Source organism: Capra hircus, chromosome 2, assembly GCF_001704415.2.
Source record: "Capra hircus breed San Clemente chromosome 2, ASM170441v1, whole genome shotgun sequence".
Taxonomy (NCBI): Eukaryota; Metazoa; Chordata; class Mammalia; order Artiodactyla; family Bovidae; genus Capra; species Capra hircus.
In genome coordinates this window covers 122,722,231-122,743,506 of record NC_030809.1, presented here as the reverse complement: position 1 = coordinate 122,743,506, position 21,276 = coordinate 122,722,231, and the positions used below count along the sequence as shown (strand labels likewise).

Sequence of the window (21,276 nt, the reverse complement as noted above, 5' to 3'; positions counted from 1 at the left end):
GAACACTTTTATGTTCACAGCAAAATTGAACACAGCAAAATCTCTGCAGAAGGGGCAGAGATTTTCCATATATGTCCTGTTTCACATGTGCATAACCTTCCCCATTATCAACATCCTCTATCAGAGTGGGTACATATTGTCATAATCAGTGAACCTACATTGACATACTATTATCACCTGAAGTCCCTAATTTACATTAGGGTTCTTTCTTGGTTTGTGCATCTTGTGGATTTTAACAGATGTATGAAGTTAAGTGAAGTCAGAGTCACTCATTGGTGTCTGACTCTTTGCGATCCCATGGACTGTAGCCACCAGGCTCCTCTGTCCATGGGATTCTCTAGGCAAGAATACTGGAGTGGGTAGCTGTTCCCTTCTCCAGGGAATCTTCCCTACCCAGGATCAAACCCAGGCTCCTGCTTTGCAGGGGACCACCTGAGCCACCAGGAAAGCCCAGGAATACTGGAGTGGGTAGCTGATCCCTTCTCCAGGGGATCTTCCTGACCCAGGAATCAAACTGGGGTCTTCTGCATTCCAGGCAGATTCTTTACCAGCTGAGCTACCAGGGAAGCCATAACAAATGTACGTTGTCCTTACAGATTGACTTTTTTTATTTATTTTTTATGTGAAGGAAAATTGCTTTATAATGTTGTGTTGGTTTGTGCTGAACAGTGACACAATCAGCCTTAATTATACATACACCCCCTCTTTTAAGCCTTCTTCTACTCCCACCATCCCATCTTCTGGTCATCACAAAGCTCCAGGCTGGGCTTCCTGTGTTCTTAGCAGCTTCTCACCTACTATCTGTTTAGTACATGATAGTGTCTGTATGTCACTACTTTCTCCATTCATCCTACTCTTTCTTTCACTGTATCTGCAAGTCCCTTCTCTACATCTGAGTCTCCATTCCTTACCTGCAAATAGGTTCATCAAAACCACTTTTCTAGATTCCCTATTTGTGCATTAATATACAATATTTGTTTTTCTCTTTATGACTTACTTCACTCTTTATAATAGATGCTAGGTTCATCTGCCTCACTGGATATGACGCAGATGCATTCTTTTTTATGGCTGAGTAATATTCCATTGTAGCTATGTACTACCTCGTTATCTGTTCATCTGTTGACGGACATCTAGGTTGCTTCCATGTCCTGGCTATTGTGTAAATAGTGCTGCAGTGAACATTGGAGTACATGTGTCTTTAGAATTGTGATTTTCTCAGGGTATATGCCCAGTGGCGGGATTGCTGGGTCATATAGTAGATGTATTCCTGTTTTTTCTTTTTTTTTTGAGGAATCTCCATACCATTCGAGAACATAATGGCTGTATCAGTTTAACATTCCCACCAACAGTGTAGGAGGGTTTCCTTTTCTCCACATCCTCTCCAGCATTTATTATTTGTAGATTTTTTGATGATGGCCATTCTGTCTGGTGTGAGGTGATACCTCATTGTAGTTTTGATTTGTATTCTCTAATAATGAGTAATGTTGAGTGTTTTTTCATCTCAGTATATACAAGACATATAGATGGTTTATTGGCCATCTGTATGTCTTCCTTAGAGAAAAGTCTGTTAAGGTCTTCTGCCCATTTTTTGATTGGACTGTTTGTTTTTCTGATATTGAGCTGTATGAGCTGCTTATATATTTTGGAGATTAATCTTTTGTCAGTTGTTTCATTTGCAGGGTTTTTTCTCCCATTTCGTCCCATTCTGAGGGTTGTCTTTTAATCTTGTTTATTAATAGTTTCCTTTGCTCTGCAAAAGCTTATAAGTTTAATTAGGTCCCATTTGTTTATTTGGTTTTCCACATCTTATATTTTGTATTATACTGTTTTTTAGACCTTTATTATTTTCATAATTTTACATGTTATTGTTCATTATTTTTGGATCTTTTTTGAGTTCAGATTTTTCTCATGGTCTCAGTAATCCTTCTATAAACTTAACTGTCCTTAGCTATGTCCTTAATTGTTAATGTTATCAAGTATATTCTTATTCTTTAAAATAAATGGTAAAAGCTGATATTTTAACATTTCTCTTTTATATCTTGGAGAGACTGAATTTTCTTAGGTATTAAAATTTAAAGTTGATGTAATAATATAAATAATGTTGACTTCTTTTTTAATACTATGGGTTTTCTGACTTGAGTGTTATTTCTTGGCTGGGTTCTTTTTCAGTTATTTGATAGTATTAAATCTGAGTTTAAAAGCTAGTCAAAAGAAACTTTTTAGCTAAGAGTTTAGATTTATTATCTTTAGAGATATATCGGTGTGAGTTAACTTGGGTTTCTCATTAAATGTAATATACCCCAAAACGAAGACGGTTTACAATACTAAAACTTTTTTTCTTTAAAACTTTTGATTTTAGTAATCTTCTTTGTGATTTTCCTTACTTGACATGAGTTTTCAGTTTACCTTCATAAAACCTTGCATATTTTATCAGTTGTAAGACTTTTAGAAAAACCGCATGGTTATGTTTTGCTGTTTAGGAGCTTTATATATATATATTTTTTTTGCTTCTCAGCACTAAATCATGATTTAGTTAAGCGTTTTCCAGAAGGCTTCTTACTGTGGTCAACCTTATGGTTGAAAGCTTTACATGAAAGCTTTACATGTCTAGCATTGTGCCCATTATCATTTAGATTTCTGCAAAACAAAGCTAGTCCTCAGGATTTAGTTATCTGGAATTGCACAGTGCTTTACAGTGGTTTTCTCAGAGATCATTCTTAACAATCCCAAGTTGTAATTCAGATTTCTGTGAATTTAACTACTTGTATATTATTAAGAACTGGAGGTATTATTCATAACTTTGTTTTCTCAGCCTCAGTGTACTGAGGCCTACTTAGTGTGTATGCTTATATTTTATTCCATAAGAAATGTTATGGTCATAATATAATGGTGTTTCATATAGACAAGTTCAGTTTGTTTTACACTGTTGTATTTTATTGAGATAAATCTCCTAGTACTTGTTTATCAGTGCTGATTCTAATTTTGTTTTGCATTTTCAATGTCTTATAAAATTACATTGCTTAGAATACTTAGTTTATAAATTTATATTAATAGAAATAACACAGATTTTTGCTTCCAGTATGGGTAGGCTAGATTATTTAGATCAGTTCTTACCTTAAGGAAACTTCCAGTGGAAACAGTGTCAGACTTTATTTTCTTGGGCTCCAAAATCACTGCAGATGGTGACTGCAGCCATGAAATTAAAAGATGCTTACTCCTTGGAAGAAAAGTTATGACCAATCTAGATAGCATATTCAAAAGCAGACATTACTTTACCAACAAAGGTCCATCTAGTCAAGGCTGTGGTTTTTCCAATGGTCATGTATGGATATGAGAGTTGGACTGTGAAGAAAGCTGAGTGCTGAAGAATTGATGCTTTTGAACTATGGTGTTGGAGAAGACTCTTGAGTCCCTTGGACTGCAAGGAGATCCAACCAGTCCATCCTGAAGGAGATCAGCCCTGGGATTTCTTTGGAAGGAATGATGCTGAAGCTGCAACTCCAGTACTTTGGCCACCTCATGCAAAGAGTTGACTCATTGGAAAAGACTCTGATCCTAGGAGGGATTGGGGGCAGGAGGAAAAGGGGATGACAGAGGATGAGATGGCTGGATGGCATCACCGACTCGATGGACGTGAATTTAAGTGAACTCTGGGAGTTGGTGATGGACAGGGGGGCCTGGCGTGCTGCGATTCATGGGGTCACAAAGAGTTGGACACAACTGAGCGACTGAACTGAACTTACCTTAAGGACAACTTTTTTTGAAAAATGGAGCTAAATAGAGAGATAGGAAGAAAGGAAGGAAGATAGACATCTTCTGAAGAAGAGCTAAAAAGACAGTGAGGTGTTTATTTCTAGATCTTAGTTCCCCAACTAGGAATCCAACTTGTGCCCCCTGCAGTAGAAGCATGGATCCTTAATCACTGCACCACCAGGGAAGTGCCCCTGGAGGCCACTTTTGATGCTAATTCAGAAGTAAGGTCTGTAAGATCCTGTAGTCTTGGTGGTCTTGTGGAGCAAGGAGCTCTATTATCAAAACCCAAGACAAAGCCTACCCAAAGTGGGAGTGGAAAGCAATCCTGCTTAATTTGCCTTCCATTTTCTTTACCTGATGTTCCTGAATGTAGCATCCTCTTGTCAGCATCACGTGAGAAGTTGGATGTGGAAGATGCCCCAGACAGGCATATAATTACCCTCTTGTTATCAAATCCAAGTCTTCCTTTCTATGCCACTGCCTACAATTTCTGAGCCCTGCCTAGGTTCCAAGGCTTCCATTAACTTGCCTTCTGTATTGTATCTCCCTTAAAAGAACTTAACTACTCAAATTTCTCACCTCTACTTAGTCTTTGCTCCAGTTTTCATCTTCTAAAAATTTGTTGGACTGTCTCATTAGGTCTTGTTTCCTTTGTTATTGTAGAGTTATGCCTTTCTCACTTCAGTGGATTTTTGGAAGAAGCATAGTTTAGACATATATAGAGATTTTTCTACATTTAATCAGCATTTCATGAGGTTTACATATTTGTTTGAACATTTTTATAGGAGAAATTTCGTTTAGTGAATCAAAGAGTATGAATATTTACATTACTTTCTGATACTATCAAATATTCCTCAGAAAAGATTGTTAACTCGCACTCTGCACGTTAAAGCATAATGGTGCCAATATAGCATTTTAATCATTTTTTAAATTAATGAATACATTGTTTGGGGGAATTATAATATTTTTAAGATAGTTCTGTAACTTTTTAGCTTTTAATTTTCTGTTTTTTTTTATATTTAAACTGACATAAATATTACGTGGCTGCATCTTCTTTTTATCTTAAAGGTTACATTAATTGACTGTTTTAGTTTCTGTTTTAGCTGAGGACCTTTTTGTTTCAAAATAAGTTTGTGGGCCAATAAAATAAAGGAAAAGTTTCTTTATATTTAATGTGGAAGTCGCTCAGTCATGTCTGACTCTTTGTGACCCCAAGGAATTCTCCAGGCTAAAATACTAAAGTGGGTAGCCGTTCCCTTCTCCAGGGGATCTTTCCAACCCAGGCTCCCACTTTGCAGGCAAATTCTTCACCAGCTGAGCCACCAGGGAAGCCCCTTTATATTTAATGGTTGTGAATAAATCGCGTCAGAGACATAGTCAACACTGTGTACTAATGATAAAACATGTTTATTACTTTCTGTCGAAGAAAACAGCCAGTCTGCATTCCTACTAAAATTCTTGGGGTGTTTGGAGTTGTGCCCATTAAGTCAATGTCTTCTTCCAGTCCTGCTAGAAGAATTGTTTTGACATTTTACAGATCATTTCTTCTGTAGTTCTTTAGAGTCCTAGAAGGTGTTTTTTTCAAATGAAGTAAGAAATTTAAATATGAATTGTGCCAAGAATTCAACACTTTAGAACAGAAAACCAATATTTTTTTTTTTAGTAGTCTTGATTTGTTTCACTTGATTAATCTCAGGTTGTTCTAGATCATTTAGTTATAATTCCTAGTTTTCCAGCTTTGGGGTCATTTGTCAGAGATAATCATTTATCATGGCTTTAAATATATAGAAAACTCTGTTTCAGGATACAATTGAGGGAGAAAAGAAATTTATATAAACTATACTTTCAAGAAGAGACATCATTGGCTTTTCAAGAGTAATGTGCAACTAAATACTTTAGGCTGATTGTTTTTAAAGTATGGTATCCAGACCAGCAGAGGCAGCCTTGCTTTGAATCTTAATTAAAAATGCACAATTTTTGGTTCTTCCTAAGACCTGCTAAATTAGGACCTGTGGGGTTGGAGCCCAGCAAGTCCTCCAGATCATTATGATGCACGCTGAAGATCAACAACCATTTCTTGGGAGTTTAAGAACGTGGCTTTTAAAATCAGACATACTTGAATTCAAATTCCGCTGTTTAATATCTGTAACTTTGGGCAAGTTACCTAACCTCTCTGAGCCTTAGTTTTCTCAGTTGTGAAATTGTGGACTGTCACCTCCCTCATTTGGATCAGGGTATATGGGATTGTTTGTAAATTGCCTAGTAGAGGAACTTAAAAATAATCACCGTTTCTATTTAAATATGTACTATTTTGTTTTATTGATTCTGAAACAAAATGACCCTATATTAGTATTTCTGAAATTATATGTGTCTTACATGATTAGGATATATTGTGTCAGTTTAATTATTAGAGTTTTTTTCTTAATGGCACATAAAATAATGGTACATTTAAATGTTGTCTGTGATTCGCTGATACATGATATTATGTTCAAGATGCATGAACACTGTCTAGGTTGGGCATATATTTGAGTGTGTATTGACTGATGAGACAAGTATTGAATTGGCCTTAGAGAGAGCAGGCAGTGTCTCTAATTAGACACTGTAGAGGTTGAATTTAGCAAACAATTGTGACTGGAACTGATCATCTGAATGTGAATAAAAGCAAAAATAATCCAAAGTGTAAAATAAAATTCATACTGGTATAAGAAAAATTTTTATAAATTTTCCATTAGTCTTTTTATGCTTCCCTTAAATCTCTTGTCATCAGCCATTGGTTTTTAACACAATTCCTGTGGCATTTTAACAGTATGCTTGCAACATCTCCAAACCCAGACCTGCTGAGTTGAGATATCCAGGCTTTCCAAATATATCCATTATCTCTGCCAGAATAAAGTTAATTATATTTGTTTCAGTTATAATTTGTAAATGAAATTACTTTTTCCAATACTGCTTTTAAGAAAAGAATTCTTTAATGAGTTGTACTTTTCTTAATTAGCTATCCTTCACTCCCTTCCCTCTCTTCGCTTTTCTCAGTGGTCTTGGAAGAGGAGGTAGATGTTGACATTTCTGTTTAGTGCTGGGAAACTTTACTCTGTTTATAATTTTTATGAAGTGGTACCATACCCCTCTGGTTTTCTCCTCTGTTTTCATGTATATCGTCCAGTGATGAGCTTTAAGCTATCTTTAGCCAGCTTTAACTTAAGCAAGTTCCTTTTTGTTTTGGTTGGAATTTATTGCTTTCTATATCCACTTCGTGTCTGCTTTTTATTGTAGGTGCTGTACTGTGTCTAAGCATGAGATAATCCTTTATCCTACTCCTTATCTTTATTGCTTTTTCCTGAACTCCTCCCTTTTTGAATTTGTAAGCCAAAGGAAAACATTAATTTTATTTAATTTTAAGATTCTTTTAATGAAAATAACAAAAACATAGCATAGACCATCTGGATTTTCTGTGTTATTTTTTCTACTTGCCAGTTGTAATTGCCAAGCATGTTCTTATCTCATCAACCATAAGGAAGTCTGTGCCTGACCTAGGATCTTTCCTTTTTTTTTTTAGAAACTTGTGGTGGAGAATGTTGATGTGCTAACACAAATGCGGACCAGCTTTGACAAACCTGACCAGATGGCTGCCCTCTTTAAAAGATTATCATGTGGGTAACTCATGCTTTTTATAAGAATTAAGAAGACCCTGAAACTCAGTCTTTATTAGTTTTTGCTCAAATGTAAATATAAGTAGTAAATTATGAAAAGCTTTCTTCACTAGAACATTTTAGCAGTGAATGAATCTTTTAAGTGAATGGCTTATCTGTTCCATAATTTTTTTTCTTACCATACTCTTAGTATCACACATTAAATATTCAATATCATTATCAGTTAACTCATGAAACCATTAAATAAGTTAATCTATATTAATTTAGACCAAAGGAGATTTAACTTTTGAGTCTGTAACTTTCTAAAAATCAGCATTATTGAGGTATAGCTTATATAAGTAAAATGTGCATTTTAGTGAACAGTGTGATGGTTTTTGACAGATGTATACATCCACATGGGCTTCCCTCATAGCTCAGTTGGTAAAGAATCTGCCTCTAATGCAGGAGATCTGGGTTCAATTCTTGGGTCAAGAAGATCCCCTGGAGAAGGAGCTGGCAACCCACTCCAGTATTCTTGCCTGGAGAATCCCCATGGACAGTGGAGCCTGGCAGACTACAGTCCATAGAGCTGCAAGAGTTGGACATGACTTAGCGACTAAACCACTACAGCCATATATCCACATAACCATTACCACAGTCAAGATGTAGAGCAGTCTTGTCAGTCAGTCAGTTCATTCGCTCAGTCATGTCCAACTCTTTGCAAGCCCATGGAGGATCAGTCTCTTCACCTCAAAAAACTCATGATTCCTTGTAGTCAGTTTCATACCCCTTGACAATGACTGGTCTCATTTCTGTCACTATAGGAATGATGAATTTAAGTTTACCTGTTCTGTTGTATAAACAGTGTGTACTCTTGTATATATTGTTGAGATTCACCTCTCTTTGTTAAGTGAATCAGTAACTTGTTCCTTTGTATTGCTAACCTAGGATTCATTGCATGAAAACCTGAGCCTCCAACTTAAAATTTTTTTTTACATATCTTCTTGATACTGATTCTTTGTGTGAGCTATATTGTGAAATAACAGTGAATCTTAAGTGTTTATTAAAGTATGTTTATCCAGGCAACTATTTTAGATCCACTTGAGTTAATTTCATCTGCTTTTTGTCCTTGAACTCAGAGTTATAATTAAAAACTAAAAGTCACACTTCCTATTGAATCTATTTAAAAACCTTTCCAACTTTAAAGACTTAGTGAAATCCTGAATAAAATACTTTCTATATTTGAGAAAACCAGAGAGTTTATTTTCCCAAATAAAAGATAATCCTGAAGTAAATTAAAGACATGCATAGAGTTTATGTACTTCCCCTTTGATATTTTTCTTTTAAATGTTTTGCAGCTATATCAAATTTTATAAAACTATAAAATGACTTCAAGAATCACTTCTTTAGGTAGCTTATCTTGCTTTTAAAAATACAAACTTATACACATGTACACCCGTGGTGGATTCATGTCAATGTATGGCAAAACCAATACAGTATTGTAAAGTAAAATAAAGTAAAAATAAAAATTAAAAAAAATACAAACTTATTTAATAAAAATTAATATGAAACTAAACTACAGGAGCTTCTCTGGTGGTCCAGTGATTTAAGAATCTGCCTGCCAATGCAGGGACACGGTTTGATCCCTGGTCTGGGAGGAAGGTCCCACATGCCGTGGGGCAGCTAAGCCCATACGCTGCAGATACTGAGCCAGTGCTCTAGAGCCTGTGAGCCACAGCTACTGAGGCCACACGCCATAACTTCTGAAGCCCGGATGCCTGGAGCAAGTGCTTCCCAACAAAAGAAACCACGGCAACCAGAAGCCCAAGCACCTCAGCAAAGAGTTGCCACCACTCATCGCAACTAGATATAAAGCCCATGCACAATAATGAAAACCCAGAGCAGCCAAAAGTAAATAAAAGCAAAAAAACGTCCCACTAAACTACATTTCAGGTTGCCTTTACAGCAGATCAGCCTTTGCCGTAGCTTTAAAGGGAAAGCAGCAAATGAGGTTTTGGAGGTGATGAAACTTTGCCACTGTGGTGATGATAATAAGTAGATCTACACATATTAAAAGTTTTTCCTAGAACTGTACACTGAAAGGGGGAAAAGGCAGCTTTACTCTTGGGAACTTTAGGAAATGAAATTTTTTGAATGAAAAAGATTGACTTGGTAGCATTATACAGAAGAGGAGTGTGAATGAATAGTTACTATTATTTAAATCCCTATCTGATCTCTTTTCTTCATTGGTATACTGTATACTTATATTTTCTAGTATGCTTTACTTTATTCGTATTATTTTTGTTTTTCATGTTTCTTTCTTTTTAAATACTCATTTGACCACCCTTACTGGCCTTACTGGCCTGAATTTCATGCTAATAAACAACATTCTGGCTATATCACCTGGTTAGAGGCAACTAACCCACTACAGTGTCCAATGCATGTTTACTATTACTTTTAACTCTCCTGTTTGTTGAAATGAAACAAAATATTTTTTGTGATTTGGAAAAAGAAAAGGTCTGCTCAAGAGTGATCTACTTAGAGGATAGAGAAAGCTACTCTTTGAGTTGAACTGTTTTCCAGAATACTCTTCTGTCTCTAATCTTGTTTTTACCTTTGTGATAAATTGATGGATGGACTTTTGTAGCAGTTTGATTTTCAGAGTCAGCTAACACATTCTTTTAAATACTCTTAAAAAGAGAAAGCTATGTAATTTATTAAAAGTAGCTCTGGGGAATTCCGTGGTGGTCTAGTGGTTAGGTCCTTTCACCACTGTGGCCCTGGTTCAGTTCTTGGTGGAGGAACTAAGATCTCACAAGCCACATAGTGTGCCCCGCACCACCCCCACTCCCGCCCCCGCCAAAAAAAAAAAGCTCTGAATTGGGAGGCAATCAGCAATTAGCTTTTGAGTTTTTCAGAATTTCTGTGTGACTTGAACAAATTTATTTTATTTATTGAAACTATAAATTAAACAAAATTTCTTACTGTGAAGTTTCTCAGAACTTTTAATATGTTGTTACTATGCATATTTAAGAGGAATTTATAGATACAGTCTTTGCAAACTTTGTTAAATTCTGGGTAACATCCTTTGGAAAGTATATGATTGTATCACCCTACTTATTTTCTGATTGCTCACCTTATTCTCTGGATTCTATTTTCTGGGTTTCCTGTCCTGTTTTTTTAGACTGGCATGCCCCTTTGTTCTCACTCCTCCTTAATGCCCATAAATTGGATGACATATTCTTAGAGAAATCTTTTCTTTTACTCTCTTTATTTCATCTTTTCTGGATAGTAACAACTTCCTAGTCTCATTTCTTGACTAATCATTTCATTAAACATCCTCTTGTTTTCTGGGTCTTAGGCACTCTGCTGAGTCCTATAGATAGATAGATAAAAAGGACTTTGCTCATGTGGAATTTGTATTTGTGCCTTACATGGTTTTGTTAACACTACTATTTTGATTCTCATCACATTTTGGTTTATTTTATGCTTTTTCATGTGTAGTAATAAAAGATGATTATGGTAAAGATTTAAACAAACCACACAGGAGGTAGGAAGTCAAAACAAAATAATTCATTCCTACTGCTCAGAAGTATGACTGCAGTTAACAGTTTCTCTATACATCTGTCTGGCAATTTGTTATATATATACAAATATGTGTGTGTGTATGTTTCATATAAATAGGATTCTATTTTCTTAGTTTTCTTGACAGTGCCTTTAAATTGTTACTTAAGATCTAGGTTATTGTTCTATTTGTATCTGCTTTATTACATAGTACAGTGCCTTGTGTATGAGGAGTAATTCAATAAATGTTGGCTTTTTAAAAATGAAGGTATTTATCCTTCTAATCCTAATTTCCCTTGAGTTTATTTAGCCAAGTTTTAATTTTGAATATAATACTAATAAATTTCAGAATAATGTTCTCTGACCAAAATGTAAATGATCAAATCTATTCATAGTCTTCAGAAACCTGGTCTTATTGCTTATAATCTACATAATTAGTTTTTGTTTCTGGACTCTGGACCTCAACAGCTTCCTCTTTCCCTAGTCTTTCTTCTTCTTCCTCCTACCTCTACCATTACTGTGATAGGATTATATAGGAGGCTGCTTACATGATTATTTCACGATTCTGATGAACCATCTAAGCCATTTTAAAGAACAGTGTACTCTACTTGAAGTAAACAATAATTTCCTTAGTTTTAATATCAACTTTCAATACCTTTGCCTCTTTAATCATTTGTTGTAATCGAATTGTTTTTAATTGTGCCTTTTATCATGGGGTTTTATGACAAAGAGTTTTTCCAAGGGTAAGAAAGAATCCAATTCACTCTCTTCTCTTTTCTCCTTCCTTTAAACATAGCTGTTGACAGTGTCTTGAAGAGGATGACAATAATTGGTGTGATTTTATCCTTCCGATCATTGGCACAGGAAGCACTCAGAGATGTAAGAAGCCATTTTAAGTACATATTCTATAGCCAAATAGTCCTTTTTAATTTCCCAGAAATTAAAAGTAACTTTTACCATTTATAGTTGGCAGTAATCTAACTAAAATTCCAGTTTTCACAGTTTATGTGAAATAAAGCATATAGAAATCATAGTTACTATTTTGTGTTTTGGTGATGTAATTCAGGCGATACAACTTGCCTGGATATTGTGCTACTTTTTCAACTTTCTCTTCATTAAAGCATTTTCCATTTTGACTATACTCAGTTTGCCATCAAATGCATTCCATTAATGGGTACATTAGAAAATCATATGAAAATTGACAAAATAATTTTATGAAAGCTGAAAGTAGTTGAGTGGTAACATTTCATAAATTTAGAGATTGCCATTAAGAAATAATTATTTGTTTTCCTGCTAGGTCTTGTCCTACCACATTCCTTTTCTTGTCAGTTCAATTGAAGATTTCAAGGACCACATTCCAAGGGAAACTGATATGAAGGTAGTAAAACTTCTATTTGTATTTTACTGTTTCTAAAATGACATATTTAACTTAAATATGAAGTAAAATTTAGTAAATCCTAAGCTGTTATAAAGTTTAGAATAATGTGTTAACATTTTTGCCTTTGAAAAGGCATCTTTGAAAGCTCAGCACCAAAATACTATATAGGCATTTTGAAAGTCAGTCTTCCTGATCACCTGTAGCAATGTAAAATGGGTTAATATCAGTCACCTTTTTTATTTTCAAAACACATACTTCATATTTCCTCCTTTATTATATAAATATCAGTTTAACCTTTTACTATAAGAATGTAAATGTTTTAAGAGGATCTTTGTTATTATTTATACAAATTCACAAACAGTACAATTAATTGATTAAGGTCTCTGGGTTTCTTTAACTCCATGGTCTCATGTGTTGCTGTGGAGGATTCTAAAAAATAAACAAAACAAACAGAAAACCCCAACAGAAAAATATACATCCTACTCAGAAGTGATTTTTTTTTTTTAAGCCACAAGTCCCAACCCCCATCAAAATAAAGAAAGACGTCTACTCCTCCATTTAGAAACAGAATTTTTAAAACCCACCACTACCTGTTTTATTAACAATAGCCATAAGACATGAATTTCAGTCTCCTCCTCTTCACACCAGGGCTCCGGGCCCCTGTAGGCCAGCTCCAGCTCCTCTGCCCCCTACAGGAAGCTTCACTGTGCCTTTTTTGTAGGGAAGTGTGGAAGAGAGGGAGGGCAGGGCAGAGGCTTTGCATATATAATCATCATTTCAAGACACAATCTGCATCTCAGACAGACACCCCCCCCCAAAAAAAAAAAAACCACAGTCCATCTCTCATGTCTCCCACACATTTGTGCTATATAAATTAAGTCAAGATTTAGGAGCACAGTTGGGTCTTCAAATGCTTAGAGACAAGGGGAAAAAGAAAAATAAGAGCCAGAAATGTGAAGTGGGAAACACCAGATGGATGGGGTTTGGGAAGAAGCCAAAATGAAAAAGACATACAAACCCAATGGGTATCTTCCTAGTCCAGGCACAAAAGTTTTTCAGTCTCAAAATATCTCTCTTAGAGAACTCCAGGGCTTCAGAGAAAAAAGTAAACTAAAACGAGTTAGCCTGACATATATGTGTGTGTGTGTGTATAATTTATATAATATATATACTCAGTAGAAAAAGAAAAAAAAAAAGACAAGTTGATGTCAAGTTTCTTTAAAAAAAAACAGACAAATACAAATGAAATGAGCAAGAGTAACAGTGCTGTCAGAGGAGTGATGAGGTGAGACTGGGAAAAGTTACAAAGTAAGAAGGGTGAAAAAGCCTTGTAGTTGGGTTTGCTTTTTTATATTTCAAAATAAAAACCAGATCACGGAATTCAAATGAAAGCTTAAGTGAAGGAGCTTAAGTGAAGGCAGACATTTTCCTCAACTCCCCAGGGCTGGAGGGATTGCTCACCCTTGCCCCAGCTTCCAGGCGCACAGTAGCTCAGTCCCTCCTCCGGGAGGAGTGGGTGGTAAGCAACCTGTCCAGGAGAGGGGCAGGGGTGGTGGAGGTGGACACTGCCCCCCCTACACACAAAAAAAAAAGGGGGAGAGGGGAAGGGAGCCAGGGGCTTCCGGTCATCGCCCCACCACGTCCGTGGCCGGAGGGCGAACAGGGAAGGTGGGACAGACAGCTGCTGCTGGCCTCACCTGAACTTCTCACTGTCCATCATCTGCCAGAGGCCCAGGTTGATGCTCTCTAGGCTGCGCTTGGTAATGTGGGTCAGTCACCTTTTCCTTAAACTATTTATACATGGTCATAAGCAGAATGAAAAAACCAATGAAATGAGAGTTGTTGTGTTTTAAATAAAGCTAAATTCAGCTTTTAAAAATTGATGTTAAAAAGTCTTATAAAAGGATTTAATTATGGGTTATAATTTTTTAAATTAATATACTGTTTGAAATAGAAAGGTTAGTAAACTTATGAGCATCCACAGGTTTCATTTTGAAAATTTATTGGCAGCGAAATACAGCCACTGATTGAATCACAGCAAATATTTACCAGTGGTTACACATCTAGATATAGTGGAAAAAACAGAATGGGAAACCGTTTCCATTCCAATCCCAAAGAAAGGCAATACCAAAGAATGCTCAAACTACTGCACAGTTGCATTCATCTCACACGCTAGTAAAGTAATGCTCAAAATTCTCCAAGCCAGGCTTCAACAATAACGTGAACCATGAACTTCCAGATGTTGAAGCTGGTTTTAGAAAAGGCAGAGGAACCAGAGATCAAATTGCCAACATCCGCTGGATCATCGATAAAGAGGAGTTCCAGAAAAACATCTATTTCTGCTTCATTGACTGTGCCAAAGCTTTTGACTCTGTGAATCACAATAAACTCTGGAAAATTCTGAAAGAGATGGGAATACCAGACCACCTGACCTGCCTCTTGAGAAACCTGTATGCAGGTCAGGAAGCAACAGTTAGAACTGGACATGGACCAACAGACTGGTTCCAAATAGGAAAAGGAGTACGTCAAGGCTGTCTATTGTCACCCTGCTTATTTAACTTCTATGCAGAGTACATCATGAGAAACGCTGGACTAGAAGAAGCACAAGCTGAAATCAAGATTGCCAGGAGAAATATCAATAACCTCAGATATGCAGATGACACCACCCTTTTGGCAGAAAGTGAAGAGGAACTCAAAAGCCTCTTGATGAAAGTGAAAGAGGAGAGTGAAAAAGTTGGCTGAAAGCTCAACATTCAGAAAACGAATATCATGGCATCTGGTCCCATCACTTCATGGGAAATAGATGGGGAAACAGTGGAAACAGTGTCAGACTTTATTTTGGAGGGCTCCAAAATCACTGCAGATGATGATTGCAGCCATGAAATAAAAGACGCTTACTCCTTGGAAGAAAAGTTATGACCAACCTAGATAGCGTATTGAAAAGCAGAGATATTACTTTGCCAGCATAGTCTAGTCAAGGCTATGGTTTTTCCAGTAGTCATGTATGGATGTGAGAGTTGGACTGTGAAGAAAGCTGAGCTCGAAGAATTGATGCTTTTGAACTATGATGTTTGAGAAGGCTCTTGAGAGTCCATTGGACTGCAAGGAGATCCAACCAGTCCATTCTAAAGGAAATCACTCCTGGGTGTTCATTGAAAGGGCTGATGCTGAAGCTGAATCTCCAGTACTTTGGCCTTCTCATGCGAAGAGTTGACTCGTTGGAAAAGACCCTGATGCTGGGAGGGATTGGGGGCAGGAGGAGAAGGGGACAACAGAGGATGAGATGGCTGGATGGCATCACCAACTCGATGGACGTGAGTTTGAGTGAACTCCTGGAGTTGGTGATGGACAGGGAGGCCTGGCATGCTGCGATTCATGGGGTCGCAAAGAGTCGGACACGACTGAGCGACCGAACTGACTGAACTGAGTGTTCTTATAGGTGACTCGAATTTAAACATTATGTATTTTTTCTTACTAAAGTGAGATTTCTCAGAAGTTTGTTAGTATGTTTCTTACTCTAGTTTTTATATTTTTTAGGTTGCAATGAATGTGTATGAATTATCATCAGCTGCTGGATTACCTTGTGAGATTGATCCTGCCTTGGTGGTAGCTCTTTCCTCACAAAAATCAGGTAAAATACATTAGTAAAATTATGTAGTAGTCCTATTAAATAACCAGGGCAACACAAATATAGATGTAATACTTACTCTTCAGGTGTCTGCTTTATATCAATGGGTTTTGGGGGGCTTTTTTTGGTAGTTGGAATATATCAGTGCAGAAAATACCAAGATCCTTGTCTCCTGGAGCTTAATGTTATAGCGCAGTCATCACAGAGATTAGATATTTAAGTCTTAAGACTGGATAAGGTTATTAAGCCCATTTGTTACGCAGAGGTGAAGAGGGTCAGAGTCTGAGTCCTGGGCCACTCTCAAGTTTAAGAGTTCAGGGAGAAGAGGAGGAACTACCAAAAGAGAAACTGAGAAGGAAGGATCTGTAAAGGAGAAGAAAAACCAGGAAAGAATCACTTCCATTTGAGTGGAAAGGAAATGGTCAGCTGTGTAGAATTAATAGGTGTGACAAGAGCAGTGTCAGTGGAGTCCTGAAAGCAAAAAGCTCATTAAAGAGGGCTGAAAAGAAAACAGGAGAAAAGAAATTAGAGAAAATGAGGATAAAACAACTCTCTTGCAGACTTTTACTGTATAAAGGGGAGCAAAGAAATAAAACTAGTAGCTAGAGGCAGAGTAAAATCAAAAGAAGAAAATTTTTCAGATGGGAAAATAAGTGTGTGTCTGCTGATGGAAATCATCTAATAGCTAGAAGCATTTTTATCTAGAAAAGGATGTCTTGGGAGTTCCCTGACAGTCTACTGGTTAGGAACTAAGATCCTACAAGCTGTGGCACAGCCAAAAAAAGAAACCCTAAGACATAAATTTTTTAAATGTATAAAAACTATGAAAGTTTATCCCATTTTAATTGGACTAGAGCTACTTACCATAGAAAGTCTGTGCATTATTCAGTTCAGTCGCTCAGTCGTGTCCAACTCTTTGTGACCCCGTCAATCGCAGCACGCCAGGCCTCCCTGTCCATCATCAACTCCCGGAGTTCACTCAAACTCACGTCCATCGAGTTGGTGATGCCATCCAGCCATCTCATCCTCTGTCATCTCCTTCTCCTCCTGCCCCCAGTCCCTCCCAGCATCAGAGTCTTTTTCCAGTGAGTCAACTCTTCGCGTGAGGTGGCCAAAGTACTGGAGATTCAGCTTTAGCATCAGTCCTTCCAATGAACACCCAGGGCTGATCTCCTTCAGAATGGACTGGTTGGATCTCCTTGCAGTCCAAGGGACTCTCAAGAGTCTTCTCCAACACCACAGTTCAAAAGCATCAGTTCTTCGGCGCGCAGCTTTCTTCACAGTCCCAACTCTCACATCCATACATGACCACAGGAAAAACCATAGCCTTGACTATGGACCTTTGTTGGCGAAGTAATGTCTCTGCTTTTGAATATGCTATCTAGGTTGGTCATAACTTTTCTTCCAAGGAGTAAGCATCTTTTAATTTCATGGCTGCAGTCACCATCTGCAGTGATTTGGAGCCCCCAAAAATAAAGTCTTGACGCTGTTTCCACTGTTTCCCCATCTATTTCCCATGAAGTGATGGGACCAGATGCCACAATACTCGTTTTCTGAATGTTGAGCTTTAAGCCAACTTTTTCACTCTCCTCTTTCACTTTCATCAAGAGGCTTTTGAGTTCCTCTTCACTTTCTGCCATAAGGGTGGTGTCATCTGCATATCTGAGGTTATTGATATTTCTCCTGGCAATCTTGATTCCAGCTTGTGCTTCTTCTGTAATATTAAATATTTAAAATATTTTAAGATCAGCCCTTTAAAATGTATTACTCAGAATTCTAGTTTTTTCCACAAAGTAAAATGTTTCATCTGTTTCTGGTACTAAAATGCTTCCCCTACTTCCTTGGATGTAACATGGTGTTTGTCTAAGTTCATCAGTTCTTTTTTGATTTGACATTAGTTTTGTTTCATCACTTACGCAAAATGTTAATTATAATCACATGGATAATTATTGCAACTAGCTTGATTTGCCAGGGCTGTATTTTTTATAATCAGCCAGGTTAAAAAAAATTTTATTGAAGTGTATATCATTGATTAACGGTGTTGTGCCAGTCTGCTGTACAGCAGAGTGACCCAGTTATACACATAAAATTCTTTTCCATTGTGATTTATCACAGGATATTGAGTATAATTCCCTGTGCTATGGTAAGACCTTGTTGTTTGAAAGTGAAAGTGTTAGTTGCTCAGTCATGTCTGATTCTTTGAGACCCCATGTACTGTAGCCCATCAGGCTCCTCTGTCCATGGAATTCTTCAGCAAGAATGCTGGAGTGGGTTGCCATTTCCTTCTCCAGGGGATCTTCCTGACCCCGGGATCGAACCTGGGTTTCCTGCATTGCAGGCAGATTCTTTACCATTTAGCCACGAGGGAAGCCCATGCCATATTTTAGATTCCACATATATTATATGGTATGTATTCCACATGATATCATATGGTGCTTGTCTTTCTCTTTCTGATTTCCTTCATTTAGTATGATAATTTCTAGTTGCTTCCATGTTTCTGCAGTTGGCATTGTTTTGTTCTTTTTTATGGCTGGGTAGTATTCCCTTCATCTATTGATGGATGTCTTTATCCGCTCATCTGTTGATGAACATTTGGATTGTTACCATGTTTTGGCTATTGTGAATAGTCATAATCAGCTAGATTTTTCAAATATATTCTGACTCTTGTCTTATGTTAAATTCTTTATTATATATAGTTAGTGGAGTGACTCGAAATTCTCAGGTACCAGATAAGTGAAATACCTAGATAACACACAATTTTAGTATATGGATACCATAAATGTTTTAGATAAATTATTTTACAATTAATAATTAAAACATTAGGACAGTGTTACTTATATTCATTTATGACTGGTTCCTCCTGTCTTCTAAAATGAAGAGGTTAGAAATCCAGTTTACTTTATACGTTTATATATTTTTAATAGTAATTATCAGATCACATGTATATCTATTTTAGAAAAAAATTGAAGAGTTTTTTGGATGATTTGGCTGAGTAAGTTAGGAGATAATTTTCTATACTGAAATATAGAATTTTCCTATTAAATAATTTATTATTAGTTATCAAGTAGAAGATTTTAGGATTTCAGTTATTCTAAATATATTTTTAGTCCTGTAACCTTACAATTTAAAAAACAAAAAGGAAATTTTGCCTTACTGTTTTTTCAGATGTCCTTGAAATATGCTTAACAACTTGATAACGGCTGATACTATTGTGTATTATTTCTATGCATTCTATATTTCTTGTAACAAAATCGTAATCAGCTCTATAGAGACTCAGTAAAAGACATAAAAATTAAAATGTGCTTTTTCCGATTTAGATCGTCAGCTCTTAACTAATCTTGATGTTATTTGTAATTTTTCTGCCTTAGAAAACATAAGTCCAGAAGAAGAATATAAAATTGCCTGCCTCCTAATGGTGTTTGTGGCCGTTTCTTTGCCCACACTGGCCAGTAACGTGATGTCTCAGTATAGCCCTGCTATAGAAGGTAATAGTAGTTTAAAATTCTGTTGGCATTGGGAGAGTTATGAGTTTTGATATAGTAGGTACTTTTCAAGTAATTGTGTATTTTTTTTAACACAATAAGAAGTGGATTAAGTTTTGCTACTTACTAGATGTGTAATCTTAAGATTGAAGTTTTCTTTTTCTAAGCCCCAGTTTCACATACACGTGTGAAATGTGTACATGTGAGCCTATGGGTGCCTGCACATGTATGTGGCAGGGGATAGTGAAGGGACTATCCAGCTCAGGATTATTTAAAGGATTGAATGGGGAAATGTTCGTAAAGCAGCTAAGCTCTTAATAAGTTTCCAAGACAGTGTAAAACTGATGTATGGTTTCTTTTAGGGGTTTTTGAAAATGTGCCTGTTTAATACAGCAATGGGTGTTGCTCTCTTCTACACTATTTTTAAAGGCACTAGTTCTCATGAAAGTAAAAAGAAGCCAAGGCAGGTTATGCCTCAACTTTGTTTCTAATCATGCCACTATTTATGTAGATTATAAAGTCATTAAAGATTTTATATTTTGAAGTCACACAGAAACCACAAACCCTATATGCACTTTCTCAGGGCACTGCAACAACATACATTGCTTGGCCAAAGCCATCAACCAGATCGCTGCAGCTTTGTTTACAATTCACAAAGGAAGCATTGAAGATCGGCTTAAAGAATTTTTGGCGGTACGTATAATCAGGCAAAATTCATGACTTTTTTTTTTTTTTTTTTTTAGAGAAAATTAAAAATCACAACTGTGGGTTGTAACAAAGTAAATTCTCTTAATTTATTCATTTTTGGAAGAAGAAACAGGTAAAGACAGGGTATTAAAATCAAGGAGCAGTTAGATTAGCATTTTTCCCCTTTGGCTTAGCAGTCTCTTGTTTCTAGAGCTCTGCAATATGACTTTTTTCTGAGCTGATGTTTGGACTGCTCTAGAATTTTGCCTAAGTGTTTGAAAGAGAACAAAAGAAAGAAAGATTGAGGAGAAGAATGAATGTTCCCTCTAAAAGGATATATTTTATTTATTTCCATTTATTTGGAGAAAGTCTGTGAATGGAGACAAATTCAAAAATAAGAATACTGCTCACTGCCAAAAGAAGGTAGTAATGCTGACTCTAGCCTCATGAAGTATTGCTCTTAGTTTCTGTGGTAGTGTAGCTCTTTCTTTCCTTTATCAGCATACCTTTTCATATTTTACTTAGAAGACACACTTATATAAGAACACTAGAATATTTGCATCTTTCTAAGTTATAAATCCTGTTAGCTTTTAATAATTCTTTTTTTAATTTTTAAAGCAAATGTAGTACTAATTGGAGAATAAAATAACATCTATTTCAAAGAAAACAGTAATAAGAGTTAAAATTTTTCTTTTTCATTTCCTTCATTCAAGACCTAATGTCTTAATCTCACTGTAGTATTAACTCAAACTCAGTGTGAAATTTTCTTATTTGGCAGTTAGGAAATATAGTTAATACAGATGTTGGGAAGAGAAAAAGGAATTTAAATTATTGTGTTTTTGTTTTTGTTTTTTTCTCACTTGTTCTAAAAAAATATCTGTTTTAAAGACCAGTAAGAATATTTGATTACTTTAGCCAAATATATATTATTCCAATAATTATTATTGGAAATCATTCTAATAATTTTTCAGTATTATTTATTATCTTTCTGTCTGTTTATACCTTAATAGCTCTTAAATGTTGCTTGAAAGTATAGAACCTAAGCTCACCTTGTTATTGAAATGTGTTACAAGTTGAAGCATACTGAAGATAAATACATGGTGAAAGTTTTATTTTAAAAAACTTATTTACTTAAAATGTATGTATACTTTTAAG

At 36.1% G+C, this 21,276-nt stretch overlaps 1 protein-coding gene across 2 annotated transcripts in view; it reads left to right on the top strand.

The window, feature by feature from the left end:
- NCKAP1 (NCK associated protein 1) overlaps nucleotides 1–21,276 on the top strand; it is a 110,896-nt gene that overhangs the window by 85,784 nt on the left and 3,836 nt on the right. For both annotated transcript variants that reach the window (XM_018065461.1, XM_018065462.1), the window contains 6 exons: nucleotides 7,310–7,403; nucleotides 11,743–11,825; nucleotides 12,244–12,324; nucleotides 15,862–15,955; nucleotides 19,321–19,437; nucleotides 20,018–20,127. In XM_018065461.1, the coding sequence (XP_017920950.1) occupies nucleotides 7,310–7,403; nucleotides 11,743–11,825; nucleotides 12,244–12,324; nucleotides 15,862–15,955; nucleotides 19,321–19,437; nucleotides 20,018–20,127 (579 nt within the window). The remainder of the gene's footprint in view (nucleotides 1–7,309; nucleotides 7,404–11,742; nucleotides 11,826–12,243; nucleotides 12,325–15,861; nucleotides 15,956–19,320; nucleotides 19,438–20,017; nucleotides 20,128–21,276) is intronic.